Below are 26,119 nucleotides of genomic sequence, written 5' to 3' on the forward strand. Positions count from 1 at the left end.
TTGGAGAAAATTGCATGATCGTCTTTCTTCTTTTCTTCTATGTTATTTCATCCAACTTAAAAGTCATTCTCTGAGTTCCCATCATGGCTCAGCAGTTAACGAATCTGACTAGCATCCATGACGATGTAGGTTCGATCCCCAGCCTTGCTTAATGTGTTAAGGATTTGGTGTTGCTGTGAGCTGTGGTGTAGGTTGCTGATAGGGCTCAGATCCTGCATTGCTGTGGCTGTGGCGAAGGCTGGTAGCTACAGCTCCGATTAGACCCCTAGCCTGGGAACCTCCGTATGCCACAGGTGTGGCCCTAAAAAAAAAGTCATTCTCCTTTCTAAATGGCTCTGTGCTACCTCCGAAACACTGTCCTAGGTGTAAGAGGCAAATCAAAGGTTTAATGAACTAATATGTTGTGTTTATTTTCAAGGTAAAGATATTTATGATCATATTTGTGTACATTTTACACATCAGCTTGCTTTCAGAAATACTAACTTGTATATTGTCTGTATTTTTTTAGTGAAAATATTCTCTTTGGAATGGGAAATCCTCTTCTTGACATCAGTGCTGTAGTGGATAAGGATTTCCTTGATAAGTAAGTATTAAGCTCTTCATACACTCTGTGAAACTTATATTTAAAGAAAAACTGATGAAAACTTTGAATTTACTGTCTAGTGTCTTCAAATGGAGGAAAATTTAGGAAATTTAAACCTATTAATAGCAAATACAGTATTATTATTTACTGAGTAATTGATCACAATTTTCCATGGAAAACCTTAGGTATATTTGTTCATTACTATTGCTGTTTTCACTTGAAATTTATTTTTTATTCTTTGTAAGGACTGTTAGTGAACTATATCTATAATGGTACCATAACATATGGAGGAAGGAATAGGATTAGAGGTGGTAAGAAGAATACACAGGACACAATTCAAACCCCATGAATTTCCATTGTTTCTCCTGATAGTAATTTTACTTGTTCTTAATTTAGCTAAGAAATAATTTTGTGTTTATTTACTGACTGAGATCATTTGGTACAAGGAAAAAGCTAAGTACTAAAAAAGATTTAATAATGAGAAATTAGGATTCTGTTCCCCTTGAATGCCCCAAGTTCTATGCCGAGGGGCAACTACTTTTTAAAAATATTATTGAGGTTTTTTAAAAAATATATATATTGAGGTAAAATTTACTTAAAATTAAATTCATAATTTTAACCATTTCATAGTGTACACTTCGGCGACTGCTAGGACATTTGCAGTGTTGTAGAACAAATTTTGTTTTTTAATGTCTTGGCGATTACCTCTGTATTTTTTTTTTCCTTTTTTTTTTTTAAGGGCTGCACTTGTGGAATATGGGGGTTCCTGGGCTACTTTATTTCTTTTGGTTACCATATGCTTTTAAATGATATAATATACATACATTATAAATTTTTCTTATTGTGTCAACTTTTAGTAGAATTCTTTGACTTCTCATTATATAAATGAAGTTACCAGTGCCTTCGTTCTTCCCTCTGCTACTTCTTCCCTAGTTTCTAACTTCTGCTAACTTTCTACTTCTAACTTCTACTCTAACTTGTAACTTTCTACTTTCTAACGTCTATGTAATATTTTTTATTTTAAGATTGATATGTTTTCATTGTTACAATGGTCCTAACCAACTTTTGTTGTTGGTTTGCTTTTTAGGGCTGCACCTGCGGAATATGGGAGTTGCCGGTTTAGAAATTGAATTGGAGCTGCAGCTGCCTGCCTACACCACAGCCACAGCAACATGGGATTCAGGCCACGTTTTTGACCTATACCATAGCTCAGGGCAACGACGATCCTTAGCCCACTGAGTGAGGCCATGGATCGATAACGACGAGCCTTAATCCACTGAATGAGGCCAGGGATCGAACCCCCATCCTCATGGGTGCTAGCTGGATTCGTTTCCGCTGAGCTACAATGGGAACTCCCGTCTTACCAAATTTGAATACAAAGTGATGGTGAAGGTGGATAATCACTTATCTACATTTACACTAGTATCACTATACGTATATCACCTTTTGCAGAATTAAATAGCATTCTAAGAATGTAGAGTAGGCTTAACATTTGGAATGTAATTAGAGTATTTAACTATATTAACAAATTAAAAAAAGAAAAATCATATAATCATCTCAGTAGACATGAAAAAACCATTTGCCAAAATCCACTATTGATTCCTGATAAAGTTTCTTATTTCTTCATTTTTTTTGAGGGGGGGCTGTGCCTTCGGCATATGGAAGTTCCTAGGCCAGGGATTGAACCTATACAACAGCAGTGACCTGAGCAGCTGCAGAGACAATGCCGGATCCTTAACCTGCTGTGCCAGAAGAGAACTCCCCTAATAATGTTTCTTATAGCAGTCTTAGAATAGAAGGGAATTTCATTAACCTCATAAAAGTTAGGGATTTCCTGCTATGGTGCATTGGGTTAAGAATCCGATTGCAGTGGCCCGGGCTGCTGTGGAACCATGGGTTCAATCCCCAGCACTGGTGCAGTGGGTTAAAAGGGTCCCATGTTGCTGCAGTTGCAGCATAGGTTGCAGCTGAAGCTCAGATTCAGTCCCTTGACCTGGAACTTCCATATGCCATGGGTGCGGCTGTAAAATTAAAAAAAAGTTAGATTAAGGAAAAGCCTACTAATAACATAATTCTTAATGATAAAAGTCTACATGCTTTCCTCTAAGATCAGAAACAATTCAAGGATGTTGGCTTTCACCATTTCAAAATGTATACAGGAGTTCCCTTCGTGGCTCAGTAGTTAAGGAACCTGACTGGTATCCATGAGGATGTGAGTTTGATCCCTGGCCTTGCTCAGTCGGTTAAGGATCTGGCGTTGCCATGGGCTGTGGTGTAGGTTGCTGTGGTGTAGGCTGGCAGCTGCAGCTCCGATTTGACCCCTAGCCTGGGAACCTCCACATGCTGTGGGTGCAGCCCTAAAAAAAAAAAGTCAAATGTATACAGTGGGACATCCTGGAGATTCTATTCATGACAGTCACACAAGAAGAAAATAGAAGACATCCAGGTTTCAAAAGCAGAAATAAACAATTTTTATTTCTTAGAGGCATGATCATTTATGTAGAATAAGTGATGGTATCTATAAAAAAGGTACTACCTGAATTCAAGAGTTATTATAAAGCTATAGTAATCATAATAGTGATATCAATGTAAAGTTTGATGGTATGGATTAGAAAGTCCAGAAATAGACCCACACATCAGTGGACAATTGATTTTTGGCAAAGGTACAAGTCAAATCAGTGGAGAAATTATTGTCTTTCAATAAATAGTGTTAGAACATTTGGATATCAGTGTGCAAAAAAAATGAATTCAGGGGGATAAATTAGGAGTTTGGGATTAAAATATACTCTTTACTATATATAATATAATCTACAGGACCTACTGTATAGCACAGGGAACTCTACTCAGTATTCTGTAATAACCTATTTGGGAAAAGAATCTGAAAAAGAATGGACATATGTATGTTTATAACTGATTCATTTTGCTGTACATTTGAAACTAACACAACATTGTAAATCAACTATACTCCAGTATAAAATAAAAATTAAATAAAAAGTGAATTTGGATCTGTATTTTGTACCATATACCAAATTATCTGATAGAACCAAATGTCAAGCCTAAAAGTATAAAACTTTTAGATGATGATATAGGAGAAAATCTTCATGACTGTGGTTTAAACCAGAGTTTCTTAAATATAGAACAACAGAAGTGTGTTCTATAAAAGAAGAAATTGATGAATTAGACTTCATCAAAATGAAATATTTTTGCTGTTAGATACTGTTATAAGAATGAAAGGACAAACCACAGTTGGGAAAAAAAATCTTTGCAAAGCATATGTCTGCTGCAGGACTACCAATCAGAATAAAGAACTCTCAGAACTCAATTAGAAAAGAAACAACCCTGTAAAAAATGGGCAAGAGTTTTGAACATTCACCGGAGATTTATGGATGGCAAATAAACACATGAAAAGGGACTTATCCCTTTCATTATTAGAGAAATGTAAGTTAAAGGTAGAAGCTACTGCACATTTGTTAGAATGTCTAAAGTTTTGAAACTGAACATACCAGTTTTTGGCCAGATTGTGGAGGAATTGCAACTTTCTTCTCACAGGAATGTTAAAATGCTGCACTAAATTTCAGTTTAAAATGTTAAATACACATATACTATTTGATCCAACCATTCCATTGTTAGATATTCACCCAAGAGAGTTAAGCACATGTCTATATAAAGACATGTTCACTAATGTTCACGATCACTTAGTTTTTAATAGCTAAAACCTGTAAGTTACTTAAATGCCAACAGGTGAGTCATTAAACAGATTGTTTACCCATGTGGTGGAATACTAGTCAGAAATAAAAAAAGGAGTTCCCATTGTGACACAGTGGAAACGAATCTGACTAGGAACCAAGAAGTTCGGGTTCGATCCCTGGCCTTGCTCAGTGGGTTCAGGACCTGGTGTTGCCGTCAAGAGCTGTGGTGTGGGTTGCAGATGTGGCTCAGATCTGGCGTTGCTGTGGCTGTGGTGTAGGCTGGCAGTTGTAGCTCCAATTCGATTCGACCCCTAGCCTGGGAATCAATATATGCCACGGGTGCAGCCCTAAGAAGCAAAAAAAAAAAAAAGGAGTGGAATCTTCATTGGATGAAAACTCAGAATAGTTGTGTTCACTGAAAGAACTGTAATCTTTTTTTATAACCTGTTCTTGGCAATGACAAGTCATCATTTTTGCTATATTCTTGCTGTTGGTCATATAGGCCAAACCTGGTATAATGTAGGAGAGCACCACACATGTTTATGAAAAACAGGAGGCAGGGATCCTGGGGGTCCAGAAGGCAGACCGTGATAGCCAGCCTCCAAGTTGGCTCCTGATGGTCCCATCCTCCTGGCATTCCATTGAGTGGTTGGTTCCTTCCCACATTGCCCCAATGGCATATGGCAGAAGGGATGGTATATTTCTTCAGAGAATAGGTTCTAAAAGACTGTGTCTTCCATAGTGGGTGCTCTCTTGTTTGTGCTTCCAGCATACTCTCTGCCTCTCTTTTGAGGACATTCAGACACTCTGTGAGAGGCCCAATTGCCTAGAGATAAGAGGCCTCAGGCCTGCAGCTAGTGAGGAACTTGCCAGTAGCCATATAAATGAGTTGAGAAGTGGATCATCCATTCTCCATTGAGCTATGAGATGATTGCAGCTCTGGCTGACAGCTTGACTGCAACCACATGCGAAACCTTTAGCCAGAAAAACTCAGCTAAGCCACTCCTGGATTCCTGACCCTCAGAAACTGGGATAATGACTGTTGTTTTAACTTGTCATGTTGTGGGTGATTTGTTACACATTGGTATGTAGGGGTTGGGTTGGTTGACCCATGAGACTTTATTGTGGCTTGATTATGTAAAAGTCTATTGTTAGGGGGGGTGGAATGTGATTCTTAAAGTTAGTATCTGGAAGTCTATTCGTAAGAGTCCATTCATTTTCTTTATAGAAAAATCTTCCATTTTCCTTTCTGATGGTGTAAGCCTAGCTGCTTTATTCATTGAGTTGGCCAGGGAAAGGGGGCTTGAGGTACCATCATTAACTAGGCAGTTTCACCTGTTCCTCCCTATGTCTCTTGGTTTGCCTGTTGTTCCTTAGTTCAGAGATGCTTCTCTTTGTTTTCTCGAGGTAATAAACCTCTCGTTTATCTCTGATTTATTTTAGGAATTGTAAGTTGTGATGGTAAGATAGTAGTCCATTCCCCTACTTGTGGCTTCATGTCCTAATTGTATCTTCTGAGATTTAAGGCTTCTGCAGGTGGACTAGGCTTGCTTATCAGTAGTCTCTTTCATTTGTAATTGAGATTTTATTTTATTTTTTATTTTTTGGCCACATCTACGGCATGTAGAAGTTCCCAGGCCAGGGATCGAACCCAAGCCAAGTAGTGACCTGAGCTGCTGCAGTGACAGTGCTGGATCCTTAACCCACTGTGTCAGAAGAGAACTCCAGCAATTGAAATTTTAGTTTCTTTAGTGCTACTGAGTTCCCCATCTGCTTTCCTTTTTCTGAAAATTTCTGGAAGCTTTTGATCATTAATGCTTACCTTGGTCTTCTTTTTGATCCTCTAGATGTTGCCCTTTTTTTGGTGCCTTTATTATTGTTTTAACAGAGTCTTAGAAGGAAGATTGGATAATCTTTCTGCCATATTTAAGGGGTGTGAGTATGTGTGTGTATTTTACTATTGTTATATGTATTATAGCAGGAAATATGTAACTACAGACTCAGAAGTTTTGAGAGATAAATTAATCCTCTTTATTCATTTACAGCAGAGGAATAGGTTTAGTGAAGTTAAATGTTTTGCCCTTGATTACAGTTAATCTTGCAAGTGTGAGATAGAATCTGAATTCCTGACCTTATTTGTTTCCTTTTCTACCGGCCCACACTAACTACCTTTATTTCTTAACTAGATTCTTAAATTACTGGTAGTTTAAACCTATTGTACAGGCTAAGTATTAATAACTACATGACAGCTTTTGGAGATTCAAAATGAGTAAATCTGGTTTCTATGTCGAAGCAATAGATAAATAAATAAAAATGATTTTCTTTCCTTTAGTTCAAGTGTTTTGCTGATTGCTGGCTTCATCTTTTGTTTTAAGTATTTAACAATTTGTATAATTTATGTCATGATCTTAATTTAGGATTTCTTTCTTTCTTTTTTTTGGTCTTTTTAGGGCCGCACCCTTGGCATATGAAAGTTCCCCAGGCTAGGGGTCCAATCAGAGCTGTAGCTGCTATTCTCCACTACACCACAGCTACAGCAACACGGGGTCCGAGCCATATCTGTGATCTACACCACAGCTCATGGCAATGCTGGATCCTTAACCCACTGAGTGAGGCCAGGGATTGAACCCACGTCCTCATGGATACTAGTTGGGTTCGTTACTGCTGAGCTATGATGGGAACTCCAGGATTTCCTAAACAAGTAGGGTTTCAAATAAAAGAGAGGTTTTTCTCTTTACAATTTCCTTTGACTTTCTTGACTCTAATTTACTTTCTCTTCTGATTTCTAATCTCTCACTTCAGAGAAAACTCAATAATCTTTTTTGTACGAGGTTTATAATTAAGTATCTATAGCATAAACCTTGCAAGTAGCATTTATAAACATTACTGGGGTGAGAGGCAATTAAGAAAAATGACTTAGTGAATCTTTTCTATGTACAGTAAGCTCTCAGTGCCAAAGAACTGCACTGTGCTTTTTGTTGCATGAGTCTTAGCATAGTGCTGGATACATGTTAGGAACTTGGTAAATCGTATCTGAAAATTTTTTTTTTATGAAAAGTCTTTTTTAAAATGGAATTTTAAGTGTTCAGTGTTATTGAGGGAATTGATACTTTTTTCATGTATATTTTTGTGAAGATATATTTTTTGCATGTTGTTTGTCAGGCATTACAGAGCAGTGTTTTTTTTTTTTTTTTGACTGTGTCCACAGTGGCATGTGGAAGTTCTAGGGCTAAGGATCAAACCTATACCACAGTAGTGACTCAAGCTGCTGCATGGCAATGCCGGTTTCTTAAGTTGCTGTACCAAAAGGGAACATCAGAGCAGTGTTTTTTTGTTTCCGTTTTTTTTTTTAAGAATAAGAATCATTCTAATGATCTTTGCACATTGGACTAGTACAAAAGGTTGAATCTAAAGAAGGAACATGGAGAATCCATCTGTAAAACTTTTTAAAAAATTTATTTTTATTTATTTATTTATTTTGCTTTTTAGGGCCACACCCACGGCACATGGAGGCCCAGGCTAGGAGTCACATCAGAGCTATAGCTGCTGGCCTAGGCCACAGCTACAGCAATGCAGGATCTGAGCTGCGTCTGTGACCTATACCACAGCTCATGGCAATGCTAGATCCTTAACCCACTGAGTGAGGCCGGGGATCGAACCTGCAACCTCATGGTTCCCAGTCAGGTTTGTTTCCGCTGCGCCACACGGGAACTCCCATCTGTAAAACTTTGAAGAGTAAGGAGAAAAATAAGAGAATAATAACTTCTTACAGTTATTATCTGATAACAGTAGCATTTATTCAGCATGTATTAGGTGTGGTATATATGGTATTAGTTTAGTCCTCATGACAACTTTATGAGGTATTAGTTTAGTCCTTTATGGTATTAGTTTAGTCCTCATGACAACTTTATCTAATTATCCTCAAAGAATAACTTAGAGCTTAAGAAATTTGTTTATGATTGAAAAATGTATGTTGTGCAGGGATTTGAAATACTGTTTTTTTGTTTGTTTGTTTTTTGTTTTTTGGTCTTTTTAGGACCATACTTGGGGCATATGGAAGTTCCCAGGATAGAGGTTGAACTGGAGTTGTAGCCACTGCCAGCCTATACCACAGCCACAGCCACAGCCACAGCAACTCCAGATCAGAGCTGTATCTGCAGCCTACACTGCAGCTCACGACAACACCTGATCCTTAACCCACTGAGCAAGGCCAAGGATTGAATCCCCATCCTCATAGGCACTAGTTGCGTTCCTTACCATTGAGCCACAGTGGGAACTCCCAATACCTGTTTGTTTTGTCAAATTTTATTCTTTATTTTGTACTATCGCATTGGGGAAGAATTAATTTGAAAGTGAAAAATTCAATTATCTATCCAGATTTTTTAATGTAAATCAAGTAGATACATAAAGCTTTATAAACTTAATGAAATTTTATTTTCCTTCAATTATAATTATAGGTGAGGAAAATGTGTTTATTTCACTAAAAATTGTTAACATTCAGTTTTAATTAGTGCATTAGAATAGATTAATAATTTCTTTTCAGAGATTGAAAGGCTCAACAATCCTTTTCTTGACTCAGTTTTCAAAACAATGCACTTTTTGTGTTTGGAAGGATGGTATGTTGCCTGTGATTGACCTGTTTCCAGAATAGAGCAGTCGTTGTAATGACTCAGAAATATCAAATAGATAATTATTTGATATTCCAAAATTAAATTTATTCTAGAGCATCCTGTTGTTTATTTGAAGATTGTAAAGCAAGATTTTCCCTTGAATAAGAAAAAGGATCTTTATCTAATTAAAAGAAAAGCAGAATTTGGTTAGTTTTGATGTATCCAATTTTCCCAAATATAGCAACTGAAAATAAGCAGGAAAACTTGAGGCAGAAAGTAGTCTATTGAAAATAATCTTTTCCAGCATATTGAAGAGCCACAGTGGGTGTTGGGGGGGGGGGGAAAGGAAATATGGAACATATAAATACTTCCAGATGAGTAATGGTGTAATTATGGAGAGTAAAGGAAAAAGAATGTATTAATTGGGATGGAAAACAGGGGATGGAATATGTAAGGGATTTGCCTTAATTTTTCCTGGCACCAGATAAGTCCTAAAGAGTAAGAGGAATGAGAGAATTAATGAAATAGTAATTGGGAAATAACAATCATCATTAGAAATGAAAATATTCAGTTTTTAGAAGGGAAGCTAGAGTAGTTCAGGAAGTGAACTCGCAGATGTAAATCCTTAATAATATAATGATATCACCCTTGGGTAAATCTTGATTAATGTCAGCATGCATTGAAAGATATTACTTAAAGTTTACTCCAAAAATATAGAAAATAATAATAGTTTATACATTTCAATGATGATTATTTGCTGCCAGAAATTTACAGTTGAATTATATATAAGCTGTCTTACTTTGATAAATGAGTGTATATTAAATTTGAAGGTGAAATGATATTTGGAGTGTCAAGTGAGAACCCATATATAAGGTTAAAAGCTGTCATTGCAGTGTTTACAGCTAATCGTGAAACGCTCTGACTTTTTTTTTTTTTTTTTTTTTTGTCTTTTTGCCATTTCTTGGGCTGCTCTCATGGCATATGGAGGTTTCCAGGCTAGGGGTCGAATCGGAGCTGTAGCCACCGGCCCATGCCAGAGCCACAGAAACTCGGGATCCGAGCCACATCTGCGACCTACACCACAGCTCACGGCAACACCGGATCCTTAATCCACTAAGCAAGGCCGGGGATCAAACCAGCAACCTCATGGTTCCTAGTCAGATTCGTTAACCACTGCGCCACGACGGGAACTCCATCTCTGACATTTTTGTAGTTAAATCTTTGTATAGCTACTTTGCAATATTTTCTTCTACAAGTTACAACATTCTGCTTTATGTATTTAATTGATCCTGAATTGATTTTGTGTGTGAGACAGGGATCCAGTTTTTAAAAAGTTTTCCTCACAAATAATCAATTGTTTTATTGCTATAATGTGAATAGTGCAGCTTTTACCCAATGATCTGCAATGCCAGTTTTTATTTACCTATAGTCTAGAGTTACCATGTGATCCAGCAATCCCACTGCTGGGCATGTATCCAGACTACGCTGTAATTCAAAAAGATGCGTGCAGCCCTATGATTATAACAGCACAATTCACATTAGCCAAGACATGCAAACAACCTAAATGTCCATGGACAGTTGAATGGATACGGAAGGTGTGTGTGTCTGTGCGCGCGTGCGCACGCACTCGCACATGTGCGTGCATAAACACGCATGTGCACAGAGGAATACTACTCAGCCATACAAGAATGAAAAAAAAAGAAAGAAAAAAAGAACGAAATAATGCCATCTACAGCAACATGGATGCAACTAGAGATTATCATAACTAAGTGAAGTAAGTCAGAAAGAGAAAGACAATCCATATGACATCACTTATATGTGGGATCTAAAATATGACACAAGTGAACCTGTATATGAAACAGCTGGCTTGTGGCCAGGTTCTAAAGAAGAAGGGTGTGCAAGTCAGGGAAGAGATAAGAAGACAAATTGATAAAAACCAGCAAAGATGAAGAAAAATAAAGGTTATTGAGATCTGTTGGAAAGTTGCCTGGTAGGAGAAATCAGATCAGAGAAAGAAATGCTGTGGAAAGATTGAACATTTTGAAGTTTGGGATTTGAGAACTGATTTACCTGGAGAATAGTTCAAGGTGGATCTTTTAAGTTTATTGTTGAGCACCTGAAGATGTACTCTATGAATGTGGAGAGTAAAATTTCCTTTTGGGTGATTTTTTTCAAACTTAGGGCTATCTTTGCATGCTTCTTCCCTATGCTGTGGATTTTTTCTATGAGCCACCTTCACTGTCCCCTTCAAATTCTTGTCCTGAGACTTTAAAAGGGAAGGTTGTTTATGGAGGAGCAAAGAGATGACATAGGAAAGGAAGAGAAAGTTGGGTAATAGATAAAATACCTTTTTCTTTCTTTTTTTTTTTTAGGGAGGAGACTTATTACTCCCTTTTTCGTATGTACATTATATGTTGTACTTTATTGTAATACTTATTGCACTGTCAGTAGTCTAATGAATTGTGAGGTCCTTAAGAGCAAGAAATGTTTGTTATTTCTGTATTACTAGCCAGCTAGAGAAAGAAGGAAAGTTTATTCATTGAGTTCCTGTTTTATATATATTAGCACTGTGCTAATACGTTATTATTCAATTCACTGGTTTCAGACTTTTTTTTTTGCTTTCAAACTTTTTAACTTCAATAAAAATGTTTTGATAAACAAGTACTTCTTCACTCATTAATATGGTAATATTTATGATTTTTATGTTCTAATGTGAAATAAAACTGATAAATAACTTTTAGTGGACTCTATAAATACCATAGTGGTTTGTTTGATACCTGAAAGTATCCATTTACAAAAAGACACAGACAGGATCTTCTTTAACATTAAAAAAATTGAACATTCCTTTCTCTATTTAAATTTGTATCTCTATTACACTTTTCCCATCAGATTTTATCCTTATGTGATATATTTTTATGCATGGACTATGTTTTGCATATAATATGTTATGAGTACATTATGAAGGCAGTATATTTTTATGCATCAAAACTTTCTTGTATATTGATCATCTTATATGTCTCTGCAACAAATACATGTATGAAGTCAAGATTAAAAAATTTACTAGTTATTAAATTGTACTTAGCATGTAATTAGTGAAACAACATAAACGTATTAAAACATTTTTGTTTGTTTTTATTTTTATTGGCATATGGGGACGAGTTGGGAAGTATCTTTGCTAAGAATGGAATGTCTCACAAGGAAAATGTCTATTTTAATCTTCGTGGAGTAGCTTTTTTGAGGTTTTTTTTTTCCTTGAAGCCACTATTGCTGTTAGCAACCTCTTCCCTCTTCAGGTCCACTGCTGAGTGGCTCCTCCTTGGAAAAAGACTTCTTTTTTTGCTTTTTAGGGCTGAACCTGCTGCGTATCGAAGTTCCTAGGCTAGGGTCAAATCAGAGCTGTAGCTGCCAGCCTACACCACAGCCACAGCAACATGGAATATGAGCCATGTCTGTGACCTACACCACAGCTCATGGCAATGCAGGTTCCTTAACACACTGAGCAAGGCGAGGGATTGAACCTGCACCCTCATGGATACTGGTTGGGTTCGTAACCTGCTGAGCCATGACAGGAACTCCTGGGAAAAAAAAGACTTATTTTTCTTGGGTTTGGAGAAGGAGACAGATGGGTCTTCCATTCCATTCTCCCGAGGAACCTCCTGGAGCTTTTGCTTTTTCTTCTTTTTAGGATTTCACTTGTCTCTTCACCCTCCTTTGAGTGTTACTGCTGTGTTCTGAAGATGCCAGGGCAGTTGCAGCCAGCTGTTTCTTTTTCTTCATCAAGGGTTTCTTCTCCTGTTTCTCCAGCTTCCTAGTAATACCAGCAGCTACTTCCTCTGGCTGGCCAAAGAAAATTGCTGAAAAGGCTTGAAAACTCTGAGGCAGAACAGTTCCTTAACTTTATTAAAATATTGTTAAGTCAGGAGTTCCCCTTGTGGTTCAGTGGGTTAAAGAGTCCACTCTGTGAGGATTCGGGTTTGATCCCTGGGCTCACTCAGTGGGTTAAGGATCGGGGTTGCTCCAAGCTGCTGCATAGGTCACATATGTGGCTCTGATCCAGTGTGGCTGTGGCCGTGGCATAGGCCTCAGCTGCAGCTCCAATTTGACCTCTATGTCAGGAACTTAGATTTGTTGAAGGTGCGGCCATAAGAAGAAAAGAAAAAAAAAATGTTGTTAAATTACTATTAAACAGAAGAAAATGAATTTATTGGAAATGCATCTGTTAATGAGATGGGGGAAGCTGATTTTTTTTTCAATTAATTCAGCCTTTTGTGGATAAATAATTGCTGCAATGAGACAATGTTCAGCATCAATTTTATTCCCCCTTTTTTCTTTTAGAGGTGTAAGTGCTGAGCAGTTCTGTTTACATAATTAACTGAATGGTAGTGGACAGAATTTTGTTTCAGCAGTTGTCAGTTATTTGAACTCTACTATTAAATGATTTATCTGCAAAAATTATTTTATCTGTCAGCTGATAGTTTGATTAGATCCTTCTTCAATTTTGTTGGAAGCAAAGAATAGAGATCACCAGGCTTGCCAGTCTTTAGAGACATGCGATTCTGGGAAGTGTACCAAAAAAGGTTGTATTAATTCTTCTTAAATAACTAGTAATTGTATTTATTGGCGTTTTACTTATAGGCATGTGTTTACCTGAACATTTCAGGCAGTGCTGAGAAAAGCTAAATATTGTTAGTTTCAGTATACCAATGTCAAAAGGATTTTTTTTTTTTGTCTTTTGCCTTTTCTAGGGCTGCTCCCGGCATATGGAGGTTCCCAGGTTAGGGGTCTAATTGGAGCTGTAGCCACCGGCCTACGCCAGAGCCACAGCAACGCCAGATCCGAGCCTTGTCTGCGACCTACACCACAGCTCACGGCAACATCGGATCGTTAACCCATTGAGCAAGGGCAGGGATCGAACCTGCAACCTCATGGTTCCTAGTCAGATTCGTTAACCACTGTGCCACGATGGGAACTCCAAAAGGATATTTTTTGAAAAGTATTCTTATCAAGTGCCTTAAACATGTTTTACCCAAAGCCATTTATTCAGTTTAAAGCCATTGTCTGCCTTGGAATCTTATTGGCAAAAGTTTTCTTTTATTGCCAAATCAATCAGATTTACATTCATGAAAGAAGTCTAGCTTTTTCAAATCAGATAAATGATTTGATTTGTGTTCTTGTGATAGCCATCTTTGATATTTAATCCTTGGTGGATAAGTAGATGGCAAGGAACTTTGTTTTAAGTGTATTGCCTGGAAAAAATAAATCGACACTGTCTTTCTTGTTCTTTTTCAGAAATTCTCTTAGCTTTGCTTCATAGGGCTCTCCCTGGAAAGTAGCATATTCTTTGATGATGAACATGGTTAGAAATGATGAATTTTTAAAATACAATTGGAAAAAAATTAAAAAGGAGTTCTCTGGTGGCTCAGTGGGTTAAAGATCCATTGTTGTCACTGCTATGGCTCGGGTTCAATCCCTGGCCCTGGAACTTCTGCATGCTGTGAATGCAGCCAAAAAAATGTTATGTAAAAAAAATAAACGAAATTGTAACCAACCTCTGACCCATTCCATAATATATCTTATGATAGAATATCCTCTCACAATTCCTACCCGCCCCCATGCTTTTTTTGGCTGCTCCCATGGCATGTAGCAATTCCCAGGCCAGGGATCAAACTTGGCACCATAGCCGTGACCTAAGTAAGCCTCTGCAGTGACAGTGCCAGATCCTTAGCCCACTGTGCCACAAGGAAACAGTGTACTTTCCCATTTTTACTTTCTGGATTTGTTCTTTACAGTAATAATCTATAAAACAGGAAATACTGCACACTTTTATACGTTAAAATAGTTTGTAGCACTTTAAGAAGGCTTTGCAGGCAAAATATTATGAATCATTCCTTATTTATACTACAAGGCAGTGCAGTACAGTTCATTCAGGATGGATGAGAGGTATGCCATTCTTTTTATAAAGTGAGTAAAGGCACTTGTGGAAGTGGAGACAAGAAAGGAGAATTTAGATGACCTCTCCACTTGGACCTCTGATCTGTTGTCAGGCAGATTAGTTTTAGGAAATGGATGAAGACGAGTGGAAATTGAATACTTGTCCATTGTTGTTTATCTATTTCTATGTACTCCTTAGAAAGTCTCTTTACCTTCAGTAGTATAAATATATGATGTTCGAAAATCCCTGTTCTGATACATATGGTAGCCTCTATTTTATAGCCAGAGAAATTTAGACCTAAAGAGGTGAGAGAATTGCCTGTGGTCATTAAGCTAGTAAATGGTTTAGACAAGAACTCCAAAACGTGTTTTTCCTCCTCTGTCACACTATTTGTACATAGTCTAATACACAGTAGGTGTTTACTATATATTTAACAAAAGAATAAATGCATATTGTTTTGTGAACTATTAGATACTTAACATTGTAGTAGTTTCTTGAATTTTGAACTGCTGGATGAATAATATTACAGATGATTCACTGAGGAAGAATATTGAAGTTACCTCATATTTTCAAAGCATGATCAAGTTGATCTCCCTTTAGTTCTTGAGGTGGTGTTTGTAAAAGTGACTAAAAGAGCATCAAAGAACGCCATTTTTTTAATGTTTTATCAGTTAAGATAGAGACCTGTTAACAGTGTAGTAGTCTTGTTTGATAGGGGCTAACTATGTTGATACCACAGTCAAACATAACATAATTATAGGTTTATATGACCAGCATATTTTTGTTTCTGTGTTACAGGTATTCTCTTAAACCAAATGACCAAATCTTGGCTGAAGACAAACATAAGGAACTGTAAGTGCATTAAACCCTAGGCTGAACAAAATTTACTCTATGGAGTGGATTAAACAATCTGATTTTTTAAATTCTATAAAGTATACATATAAAGCTGTAGTCAATATAATGATCTTAATCCTAGTAGGGTTAGTATAATTTATACTACAGAAGGCTAACACAGGAAATAATTGCTCCTCAGTGCACATTAAAACATGTATGATGTTTGATTAGGCTATGTACTGTGTACATAGTCACAGGAAATACATCTAGACTAAGGGCATATTGGGAAATGGGTCATTTCATTTTCTTTCCCCAGATAAAATGTTAAATTGTAACTTAATTTGGCTTTTGCTCAGTTGACTTCCATCCTCTGCTTAAGATGGAGAAATATGATTTTCTTTTGTTGCCTTATGAAAAAATAAATGCCTAACTTTGTTTAGTACAGGGTAAAAACACTTTAAATATAAAGTTTTAAATGTAAATAAATGTTGTTCTTTTAAAAAATTGTAATGTTCTTAGGGGTCTATCTTTTGGATAAAATAACTGTGGGATATCTGCCTTGCTATCTTTCTGCCCTGTGGTAGTATCTGAAAAGATTACTACCTCACAGGGAACTGAGAAGTTCTTAGTTAAAAATTGCATATTTGGGAGTTAAAAAAAAATATTTCTTCCTTTTCACTATCATAGGATTGTCCAAAGAGGGAAGCTGAAAGAAACTATATGACTCTATTTTCTAGTAGTCTACTTTTTTTCTCTATCATGTAGTAAGATGTTCTGATAACCTTAATTATTACACAAATATCTATTGTCAAATAATACTGTATAATTAAAGATATGAGAAATTTGAGGCTAACTATATCTTTAGGTTAGATCACACCTACTCTTGATAATAGTTAAGGTTCTATCCTGTTAATAAGTACGTTGTTGAATTTTACAAACTTCTTGGGAGTTTCTGTAATGTTTGACCTTCTCTTACGTTAAAAATATTTTAACATCTAACTCAAGTCCCTGGTGGTTTAATATAATCTTCATTTGTATTCATTTGTATGGAGAATAACTTTTTTTGGTAGATTGAGTGCTTCAGGACTATAATTTTCTCCTCAAGATTAAGTAATGATTTTTCTGAGTACTTTTAAACTGCTTTTAAAAAAAACTGTCCTGAATCTTTTCCAAATTTTCTTCTCTCCTACTGAAGATTTGTAACAAGTGTTAATCATAAAATGGTAAGCTTAATGTGTAGAGAAAGGATTTTTTAAAGAGTTCTTTCAGTTGATAATATCCCATTGTTATGCTTGCCTTTCATCATTATTTTTATATTTGTTATGTTTGCATTTGATTATAATCTCCACAGTAGTTTCTCAAATTTATTTTCAAGAAATTTTATGTAGTTTCTTTATTTCCAAGTATAGTCAGTAAGGGTAGGTGATTGTTACTATTAACTTTGGTTGGTTGCTGGTTATTTATAAATCTGGTAACAGCTTTTTTGGTTTGGGAATTTGGTAATTAGTCAACCTAGAAGTTCCTTTGGGTCTTTGTAGACTATGACCAATATTAGAAATACCAGAAAACGGCAATAATAGGAATATTTTATGTTATTTAATATATAACTCATATTAATGTATTAATTCATTTACAGTTTCTTTAGCTATCATTCACCCTCATGGATAGACTGGTATTTTTCCTTAGATTTTATCATTAATATATTTTTTTTCCTTTTTGTCTTTTTAGGTCCACACCCGCAGCATATGGAGGTTCCCAGACCAGGAGTCACATCAGAGCTACAGCTTCTTACCTACACCATAGCCACCTACTTCTGGGACCTACACCATAGCTCCCGGTGGTGCCGGATCCTTAACCCACTCAGTGAGGCCAGGGATCAAACACTCATAGATGCTGGTCAGGTTCATTAACTGCTGAGCCATGATGGGAATTCCCTATCAATAATATTTTATTCTACTTGCTTTTTCAGCTATCCATTCTTTTGTCTATTACTTCATCTGTCCCTCCCCCCACCTTTTTTTTTTTCCTGGCCTTGCCTGGGGCATGTGAAATTCCCTGGCCAGGGGTCAAACCCACACCCCAGGAGTGACCCAAGCCACTGCAGTGACAAGACCAGATCATTAACCCGCTGGACCACAAGAGAACTCCTATCATCTGCTTTTGAATGCATTTCACAAATAAACTGCAGACATTTATGTTTTCCCCATAAATATATCAACATGCAAACCATCAACTAGAATTCAGTATCGTAGGGTCTTTTGTCTTTACATGTAAAGTTTCCATCTGGTAAAATGCACAGATCTTAAGTGTACATTTGCTAAGTTTTGACAAATGCATGTATATTTGTAACCCAGTCCTCTATCAAGATAGAGAACATTACCAACACTCCATAAAATTCTCTTGTGTATGCCTCTTTGTAGTTACTCTTTTTCTTTTCCTCCCAAAGATAACCATTATTATTATTTTTAGTATAGATTAAGTTTTTCCTGTTCTGGAATTTTTATTAATGGAATCATGTGTGTATTCTGTTCTATATAATACTTCTTTCACTCAGTATATTTTTTGGGTTTTCCTATTGTTGCACGTATTAGTTAATTTATTTTTTATTACTGATTAACATTGCATGGTTTATCTGATCCCTTATTGGTGGAAGTCTAGGCTGATTCATTTGACTATTATGAATAAAGTTGCTACTAATACTTTTGTATAAGTCTTATTTGAATATGTTTTTATTCCTTAAGGATAATTACTCAGGAGTAGTTTTGCTCCTGAGTCAATAGGGTAACAGTATGTTTGATTCTATAAGGCACTAATAGAATTTCTACTGAAATAGTACGTTTACATTTCTATGAGCAATATATGGGAGTTCTGGTTGCTCAATATCATCACCATTTGGTGTTTGTTGGTCTTGTGCTAATTTTAGATATTTTGGTGGATGTGTAATATGGTATCTTTTGTTTAATTTGCATTGCCATGATGACTAATGGTGTTGAGCACTTTTTCATTTGCTTATTGGCCATGTGTATTTTCTTTGGTGATGAGTCTTTTTAAAATCTTTTGCTAATGAAAAAATCAGGTTGTTTTGTCTTTTTATTTGTGAGTTGTTGGAATTCCTGGATATATTCTGGATACCAGTCTATTTCAGATGTCTGTTTTACCATTTTTTTCCCTCCAGTCCCAGGCTTACCTTTTTTTTTCTTAATGTCTTTTGATAAGCAAGTCTTACATTTTTATGAGGTCTAATTTTTCAGTTTTTGTCTTTATGGTTATTGTTTTCTTTGATCATCTAAAAAACTTTTGCCTACCCTTAATTTATGAAGATACTTATATTTTTTCTTTAAAAAATTATGTAGTTTGAGCTTTTTTGTTTAGGTCCATGATTATTCATTAATATTTGACTATGGTGTGAGGTAGATGTTGAGGTTCATTTTTCTTAACCTTTATGGATAACTAGTTATTTTAGCACCATTTGCTGAATAGACTTCACCTGTTCTGTACATTGTTTTGGTACCTTTGTTGAAAATCAAGTAACTGTAGAAATACGGGTTTGTTCTGTTCCATTGATTTATTTGCCAGAAACACTGTGTAATAAGTATTGAAGTTGCTTACTGTAAGGCCTCCAACTGTGTTCTTCATTTACAGGTCTGCTTTGGATATTCTAAAATCTTTGCATTGTCATATATTTTAGAGTTAGCTTATCAATTTCCTCAGAAAAACCTTTTGTGATTATCATGGGGATGTTGGATCTATTTGGCGGAAAATTGATACCTTAACAATATTTAGTCCTCCTTTAATTTCTCTTATCAATGCTTTCTAGGTGTTTTTTTTTTTTTTTGTCTTTTTGGGGCCGTGCCCGTGGCATATGGAGGTTCCCAGGCTAAAGGTCTAATTGGAGCTGCGGCTGCCAGCCTACGCCAGAGCCCCAGCAATGCCAGATCTGAGCTGTGTCTGTGACCTATACCACAGCTCATGGCAACGCCAGATCCTTAACCCACTGAGCAAGGCCAGGGATTAAACCTGCAACTGCATGGTTCCTAGTTGGATTCATTTCTGCTGCACCACAACAGGAACTCCAATGCTTTGTAGTTTTCAATGGAGAAGTTTTGCATGTCTTTTGGCCAAATGAGTTTAATAGCAGCCTTGCTTTATGACTGTGAATTTAGAAACAGAAGGTTGAGGGTTTCAAATTATATTTTCACCTAGAGTGTATTAAATTTGGATAGATGATCTTTTCTTCTCACAGTGCCTAATATTTCTCTGCTGGATATACTGTATGTAGCAGACTTTTGGTAGGGCAATCCTGTCTTGTTAACAGTATCAAGTGTGAAACATACTGGCTGAATATAAATAATATGCCCTTTTCCAGAATTTTCTTTATGTTAGGCCCCTTGGAACGTGTTCATCTTCGGATTTCATTGTTATAAACTTAACTCTTCTTGCAGATTTCGATTCCTCTTTGAATATATTACATAGTAATTATAGATTAACATTTGTCACTAAAGTATATTGGTGTTATTTTTCTACCATATCTATATATTAGCTTGTAGGAAAATGATGTCCCTAATCTTTGCCAGCTACGGTTGAAATGAATGCCATTAGGCCATACCAGTGACTGGAAAAGAGGGGTTGATATTTAGCTCAAACCGCTCATAATTATTAGAGAAATTCTTCAAGGTATGTAGTATGATGATAGATTAATGTTCAAATTTTGCCTTTTTTTGTCTTTTTGAGGGCCGCACCTGTGGCATATGGAGGTTCCCAGGCTGGGGTCCAGTCAGAGCTGTAGCCTCCGCCCTATGCCAGAGCCACAGCCACAGCCACAGCCACAGCCACAGCAACGCCAGATCCGAGCTGTGTCTGCAACCTACACCCCAGCTCACAGCAACGCCGGATCCTTAACCCACTGAGTGAAGCCCGGGATCGAACCCGAAACCTGATGGTTCCTAGTTGGATTTGTTTCCACTGTGCCACAATGGGAACTCCAATAGCTCAAAATTTTACTCTAATGAATATGTTCTGGGAAAATAAGCTTCATGGCATTAGGGAAGGTATATTTTATTGATTGAAGTAGATTTTTTGGTTAGACTTTGTCTATTTTCACTATTTAGCAATAAAAAATACATCATTTCTATGCTACCCTTTGCTTTACTTATTCTGTTTCAATTTAAAAAGATGTTGGAAAGGAGTCTCTAATATCATGATGATTAAGTGGGTGAAAAAACTTGCTTGTTTATATCCTAGAAGAAAATAGTAGTATAGTACTAGATCTGTGGGTGATGGGATTATGGGTGAATTAATTTTCTTCTTTGTACTTTTATGTGTATTTTATTTTTATTTATTTTTTGTCTTTTGTCTTTTTAGGGCTGCACCCGTGGCATAGGGAGGTTCCCAGGCTAGGGGGCACATCAGAGCTACAGCTTCTGATCTACACCACAGCCATAGCAACACCGGATCCAAGGTGCATCTGTGACCTACACCACAGCTAATGGCAACTCCTGATCCCCAACCCATGAGCGAGGCCAGGGACTGAACCTGCAACCTCATGGTTCCCAGTTGGATTCGTTTCCCCTGCGCCACGGCGGGAACTCCTGAAGTTGTCTTTCTTAATAACTAGTGCTTTATACTTGTTAATATGTGCTTGATTGATTTGGCGTTGGTTGATTATCTAATTCTTTTGTTGCTAGCTCTCCGTCTTGTAGTTTTTTTTTTGTTGTTGTTGTTGTTGTTGTTGTTGTTGTTGCTATTTCTTGGGCCGCTCCCGCCGGCATATGGAGGTTCCCAGGCTAGGGGTCGAATCGGAGCTGTAGCCACCGGCCTACGCCAGAGCCACAGCAACGCAGGATCCGAGCCGCGTCTGCAACCTACACCACAGCTCACGGCAACGCCGGATCGTTAACCCACTGAGCAAGGACAGGGACCGAACTCGCAACCTCATGGTTCCTAGTCGGATTCGTTAACCACTGCGCCACGACGGGAACTCCCGTCTTGTAGTTTTTGACTACACACTAAAGAAAACTCTGAGTTGATTATGCTGCTATAAGAGCAGAATATTAATTCAGAAATTTAATATAGCTTTCATGAAAGCTGCTTATAAATTATTTCATTTGTGTCTTTACATTTAAAATAGCTAGGATCTGTTTGTGCTTAAGAAAGACTTTATAAAATGTCATAAGAGAGGTAGATAAAAACCAAAAATAATTATCCAAGTAATGATTCCTTGCTTTATTCTCATAAAACATTATGAATTTCTTCTTAATTCTAACCTGCTGAACACAATCTTGATTCATTGTGATAGTGAAAAAATTCATTGAAATATTATCACGTTAGCTGGCCTTTTGAAAATGTACCTAATTCTATGTATACAAATAGGAGAGTACAATGATAACTCCAATTATTTTGATATTTTATGTAGTAAATATTAACTATGTTTTTATTTAAAACATTCTCAAGCACCTATGTATAGCACAGAGAAGTCTACTCAATATTCCCATAATAACCTATATGGGAAAAGAACCTGAAAAAGGATGGATATACTGAATAACTTTGCTATATACTGGAAACTAACTCAATATTGTAAATCAGCTATACTCCAATATAAAATAAAAATTGAATTAAAAAAGGAACAAAACTCTTTATATGTATATATAAATCTTAAATTTTGAATACAAGCTGTCAATAAATGGAAGAACTAGTAAAAAAAAAAAACCCAAAAGAACAGAAAACTATGAACATGTGTTACTTTAAAATAATAAATATTAACTTTTTGAAAGTAAGAGGGAGTTCCCGTTGTGGCGCAGTTGTTAATGAATCTGACTAGGAACCATGAGGTTGTGGGTTCGATCCCTGGCCTTGCTCAGTTGGTTAAGGTTCCAGTGTTGCCGTGAGCTATGGTGTAGGTTGCAGATGTGACTCGGATCTGGCGTTGCTGTGGCTCTGGTGTAGGCCGGTGGCTACAGCTCAGATTAACCTCGGAATCTCCATGTGCCGTGGGAAGCAGCCCTAGAAAAGGCAAAAGACAAAGAAATAAATAAATAAAAATAAATGTAAGAGAACTTCGTAAATACTTGATTTATTGATTGACTGATTTGTCCAACATAAGCCAATGGATGATTTGATTTTCAAATAAAAATGCCAGATATCGAATTAAAAAAAAAATTCTTAGTTCCCCAAATGTGGTAATTCAGATTCCATCTATACTTAGTCACTCATGCTTCCCAGTTGTGCTTGTTATTTCCCTGTCTGGGGAAGACAGACATACAAGAAAACAGGGAAGATTGGTCACCACCAAAAGTGACACTTGTTTCTTTTTCTTTTTTTGTGTGTTTTTAAGGCGGCATATGGACATTCCCAGGCTAGGGGTTGAATCAGAGCTGTAGCCACCGGCCTATACCACAGCCACAGCAATGCCAGATCCAAGCTGCAGCTCATGGCAGCACAGGATCTCTAACCCACTGATTGAGGCCAGGGATCGAATCTGCATCCTCATGGATACCAGTCAGATTCATTTCCGCTGAATCATGACAGAAATTTGACACTTGTTTCTTTAAGCATGATGAATGATTTTTCTCGAGTTCCTGTTTTTTGTTATTCTATTTACTGAAGATTCTGAGGGTTGATTTTAAGTAGGGAAAGCCAAGAAATTTAATTTGTAATCTGATTAATCCAAAACTATAGAATATAAACTTTGCTCTGTATGTTGTTCAGTAATGAACTTGTTTCATAGTGTTCTATAGATTTTTCTGTCTTTCAGAGTTTTGGTTTTCTAAGTGGAGTGATTTAAAACAAATTAGAAAAATCACTATTTCATTGAATAAATATTTTTTTACCTACTTACCAGTCACTATGCTAGGCACTGTTTAAAGAAAAGATGATGACTTCATTTATCAATGTAGACTTATTCTCCAATCTAATATTATTTCACATTTCAAAATAATTTCATAATTGAAGATTTTGTAATAGAGGGTTTTGTTATTAGGCAAATCTGCAGATATAGCAGGTAGAACTTTTTGTTTTCATTTATGAGTACCTAAATTCTATGTTATATTGAATAGAATATTGAGATCAGATCATAAAGATTCAGATAAGGAAAGATAAAAATTGGAAGAGACAGATTGCAAAGGCAAATATAAATAACTTCAAATGTATCTATGCCACTTAACACAGATAGAGGTAACTTGATATCTGATAATTTTTTTCAGTTTGCCATACTATAACTAAAACATGGTGAAAACCTCTTTTTAGAAGAGATTTACATTTATTTACTTGGCTTTTCAAGATAGCTGCCAAGATAAAGGTTGAAATTTTACAAGCAGTATATACTGTTCTAGATATGAAATATATTTTCCCTTTTGTTATAGAGTGAATTCTCCTTAAGAATATTTTTATGTCAAAAATTGAATTGTTTTGTCAGAATTAACCCTTAAATTTAAAAATTTTGTCTTGTAATCATTGTATTTGAATTTTTTTCGGTTTAGGATTATGATGAAATGGGAGAAAATAAATAAATTATGCAAGTATGTTGGAAAGAAGACTGCTAGACCTTAATCAGTGTGAAAATACTATAAATTCTTAGAGAACAATGCCTAATTTCTAAACCAGCAAGGGGGATTTTTAAGTAACAGTGACACATTTAAGAATATCTTCGGAGTCCTTAGAGACAATCAGTAACATCTCATACGCCCCTTAAATTCATTATTATTGATATTGTGGCTTAGTAATTCTTTGAAAATATCAAGATTGTTTTCTTAGAGTAATATAAAAAAGTAATTGGCTGTAAAGCTGATATTTTGTTCATGGTGAATGCATTTGCTTAATGCCAAAAAGAAGAAAAAGCCCAGCAAGTGGGAAGTCAAAATTAAAACAAAGAACATCTAGGACCAACAACAAGGTTAAATGGTTAATGTTTTTTCAATAGTCATATATAAGCTGCTGTATTTTAAATACCATGAACATTTTTATGGTTCCTTTCTCAGGGCCCACTTTCTTTTATATCTTTTCAATTATAGAACTTAGATTCTAGAAATGAACCTTAGAACTAGTTATCCATGTTTTGTAATGAATTGCATGAGATCCACATGATGAAATGTCTTGCTGTAGGTTATACTGCTCTTTAATGACAGTGCAGGACAAGAATCCCAGCCTCCTGACTTCCATTTAAGTGCTTTTTTTCTACCACACCAAGCAGCTCTCCAAGTGTACAATAATTTTTTTAAATCAGAGGTTGATAGCCACTGCAGGACTCAGTAACTGATTATAATGAACTCAGTAGCTATATAGACTCAGTGGTTGGAATTCCTGCTGTGGCTCAACAGGATTGGTGGTGTTTTGGGAGCACTGGGATGCATGTTTGATTCCTGGCCCAGCACAGTGGGTTAAAGGTCCAACATTGCCCCAGCTGCCGCTTAGGTCGTGACTGTGGCTCAGATCAGATCTGATCCCTGGCTGGGTAAGTCCATATGCTTTGGGGCGGCCAAAAATGGAGAAAAAAAAAACTCAGTGGCTGATTGATTTCATAGTGTTATGTTATAGTTTTAGATACCACCTCACAGTTACTGAATGGGTTGAGGAAAATCAATCAAATACTGTGTATACATGAATTTTGAAATACAAGGCACTTCTCATTCTTCCAAGGAGAGGGTGTAATGCAAAACTTTTTGGCCACCTTGATTCATAAAGCTTTTAGAGAAGTTTATCAAATCAAATTTATTGTTATATTTTAGCTACATTCATTTTATAATCACATTGTATGAAATTTTAAAATGATTTTTTCTTTTTTCTCATTTGTTTGAACATTCAGCATTTTCTTTCTTTCTTCTTTTTTTTTTTAAATGGCCGCACCCACGGCAAATGGAGGTTCCCAGGCTAGGGGTCGAATTGGAGCTACAGCTGCTGGCCTACACCACAGGCACAACAACATGGGATCAGAACTGTGTCTGTGACCCACACCACAGCTCACAACAGGGGAAAATCCTTAACCCACTGAGCAAGGCTAGGGATCAAACCTGTAACCTCATGGTTCCTAGTCGGATTTGTTTCCGCTGTGCCATGACTCCCAGGGGAACTCCCAGGGGAGCATTTTTTTTTTTTTAAATTGACCTTTAAGGAGTTCCCATCATGGTGCAGCAAAAATGAATCTGACTAGGAACCCATGAGGTTGCGGATTCGATCCCTGGCCTCGCTCAGTGGGTTAAGGATCCAGCGTTGCTGTGAGCTGTGGTATAGGTTGTAGATGTGGCTCAGATCTGGCATTGCTGTGGCTGTGGTGTAGACCAGAGGCTACAGTTCTGATTAGACCCCTAGCCTGGGAACCTCCACATGCCACGGGTGCAGCTCTAAAAAGACAAAAAGACCAAAAAAAAAAAAAAGACCTTTAAAAAGCTTTGTATAATAACACTCACCACCTGTGCTTATAAAGCTGTGCTTCCAGGAATAATAATAATAAATTTACGTTCTAATTCGTTGCTCCTTTTTT

General features: G+C 36.6%; 1 protein-coding gene across 1 annotated transcript in view; it reads left to right on the forward strand.

The window, feature by feature from the left end:
• The window catches only part of ADK (adenosine kinase), a 479,816-nt gene that overhangs the window by 43,834 nt on the left and 409,863 nt on the right, over positions 1–26,119 (forward strand). The window contains 2 exon segments of the mRNA XM_047760818.1: positions 509–583; positions 15,613–15,666. Of these exon segments, the coding sequence (XP_047616774.1) occupies positions 509–583; positions 15,613–15,666 (129 nt within the window).

Source organism: Phacochoerus africanus, chromosome 15, assembly GCF_016906955.1.
Source record: "Phacochoerus africanus isolate WHEZ1 chromosome 15, ROS_Pafr_v1, whole genome shotgun sequence".
NCBI classification, from domain to species: Eukaryota; Metazoa; Chordata; class Mammalia; order Artiodactyla; family Suidae; genus Phacochoerus; species Phacochoerus africanus.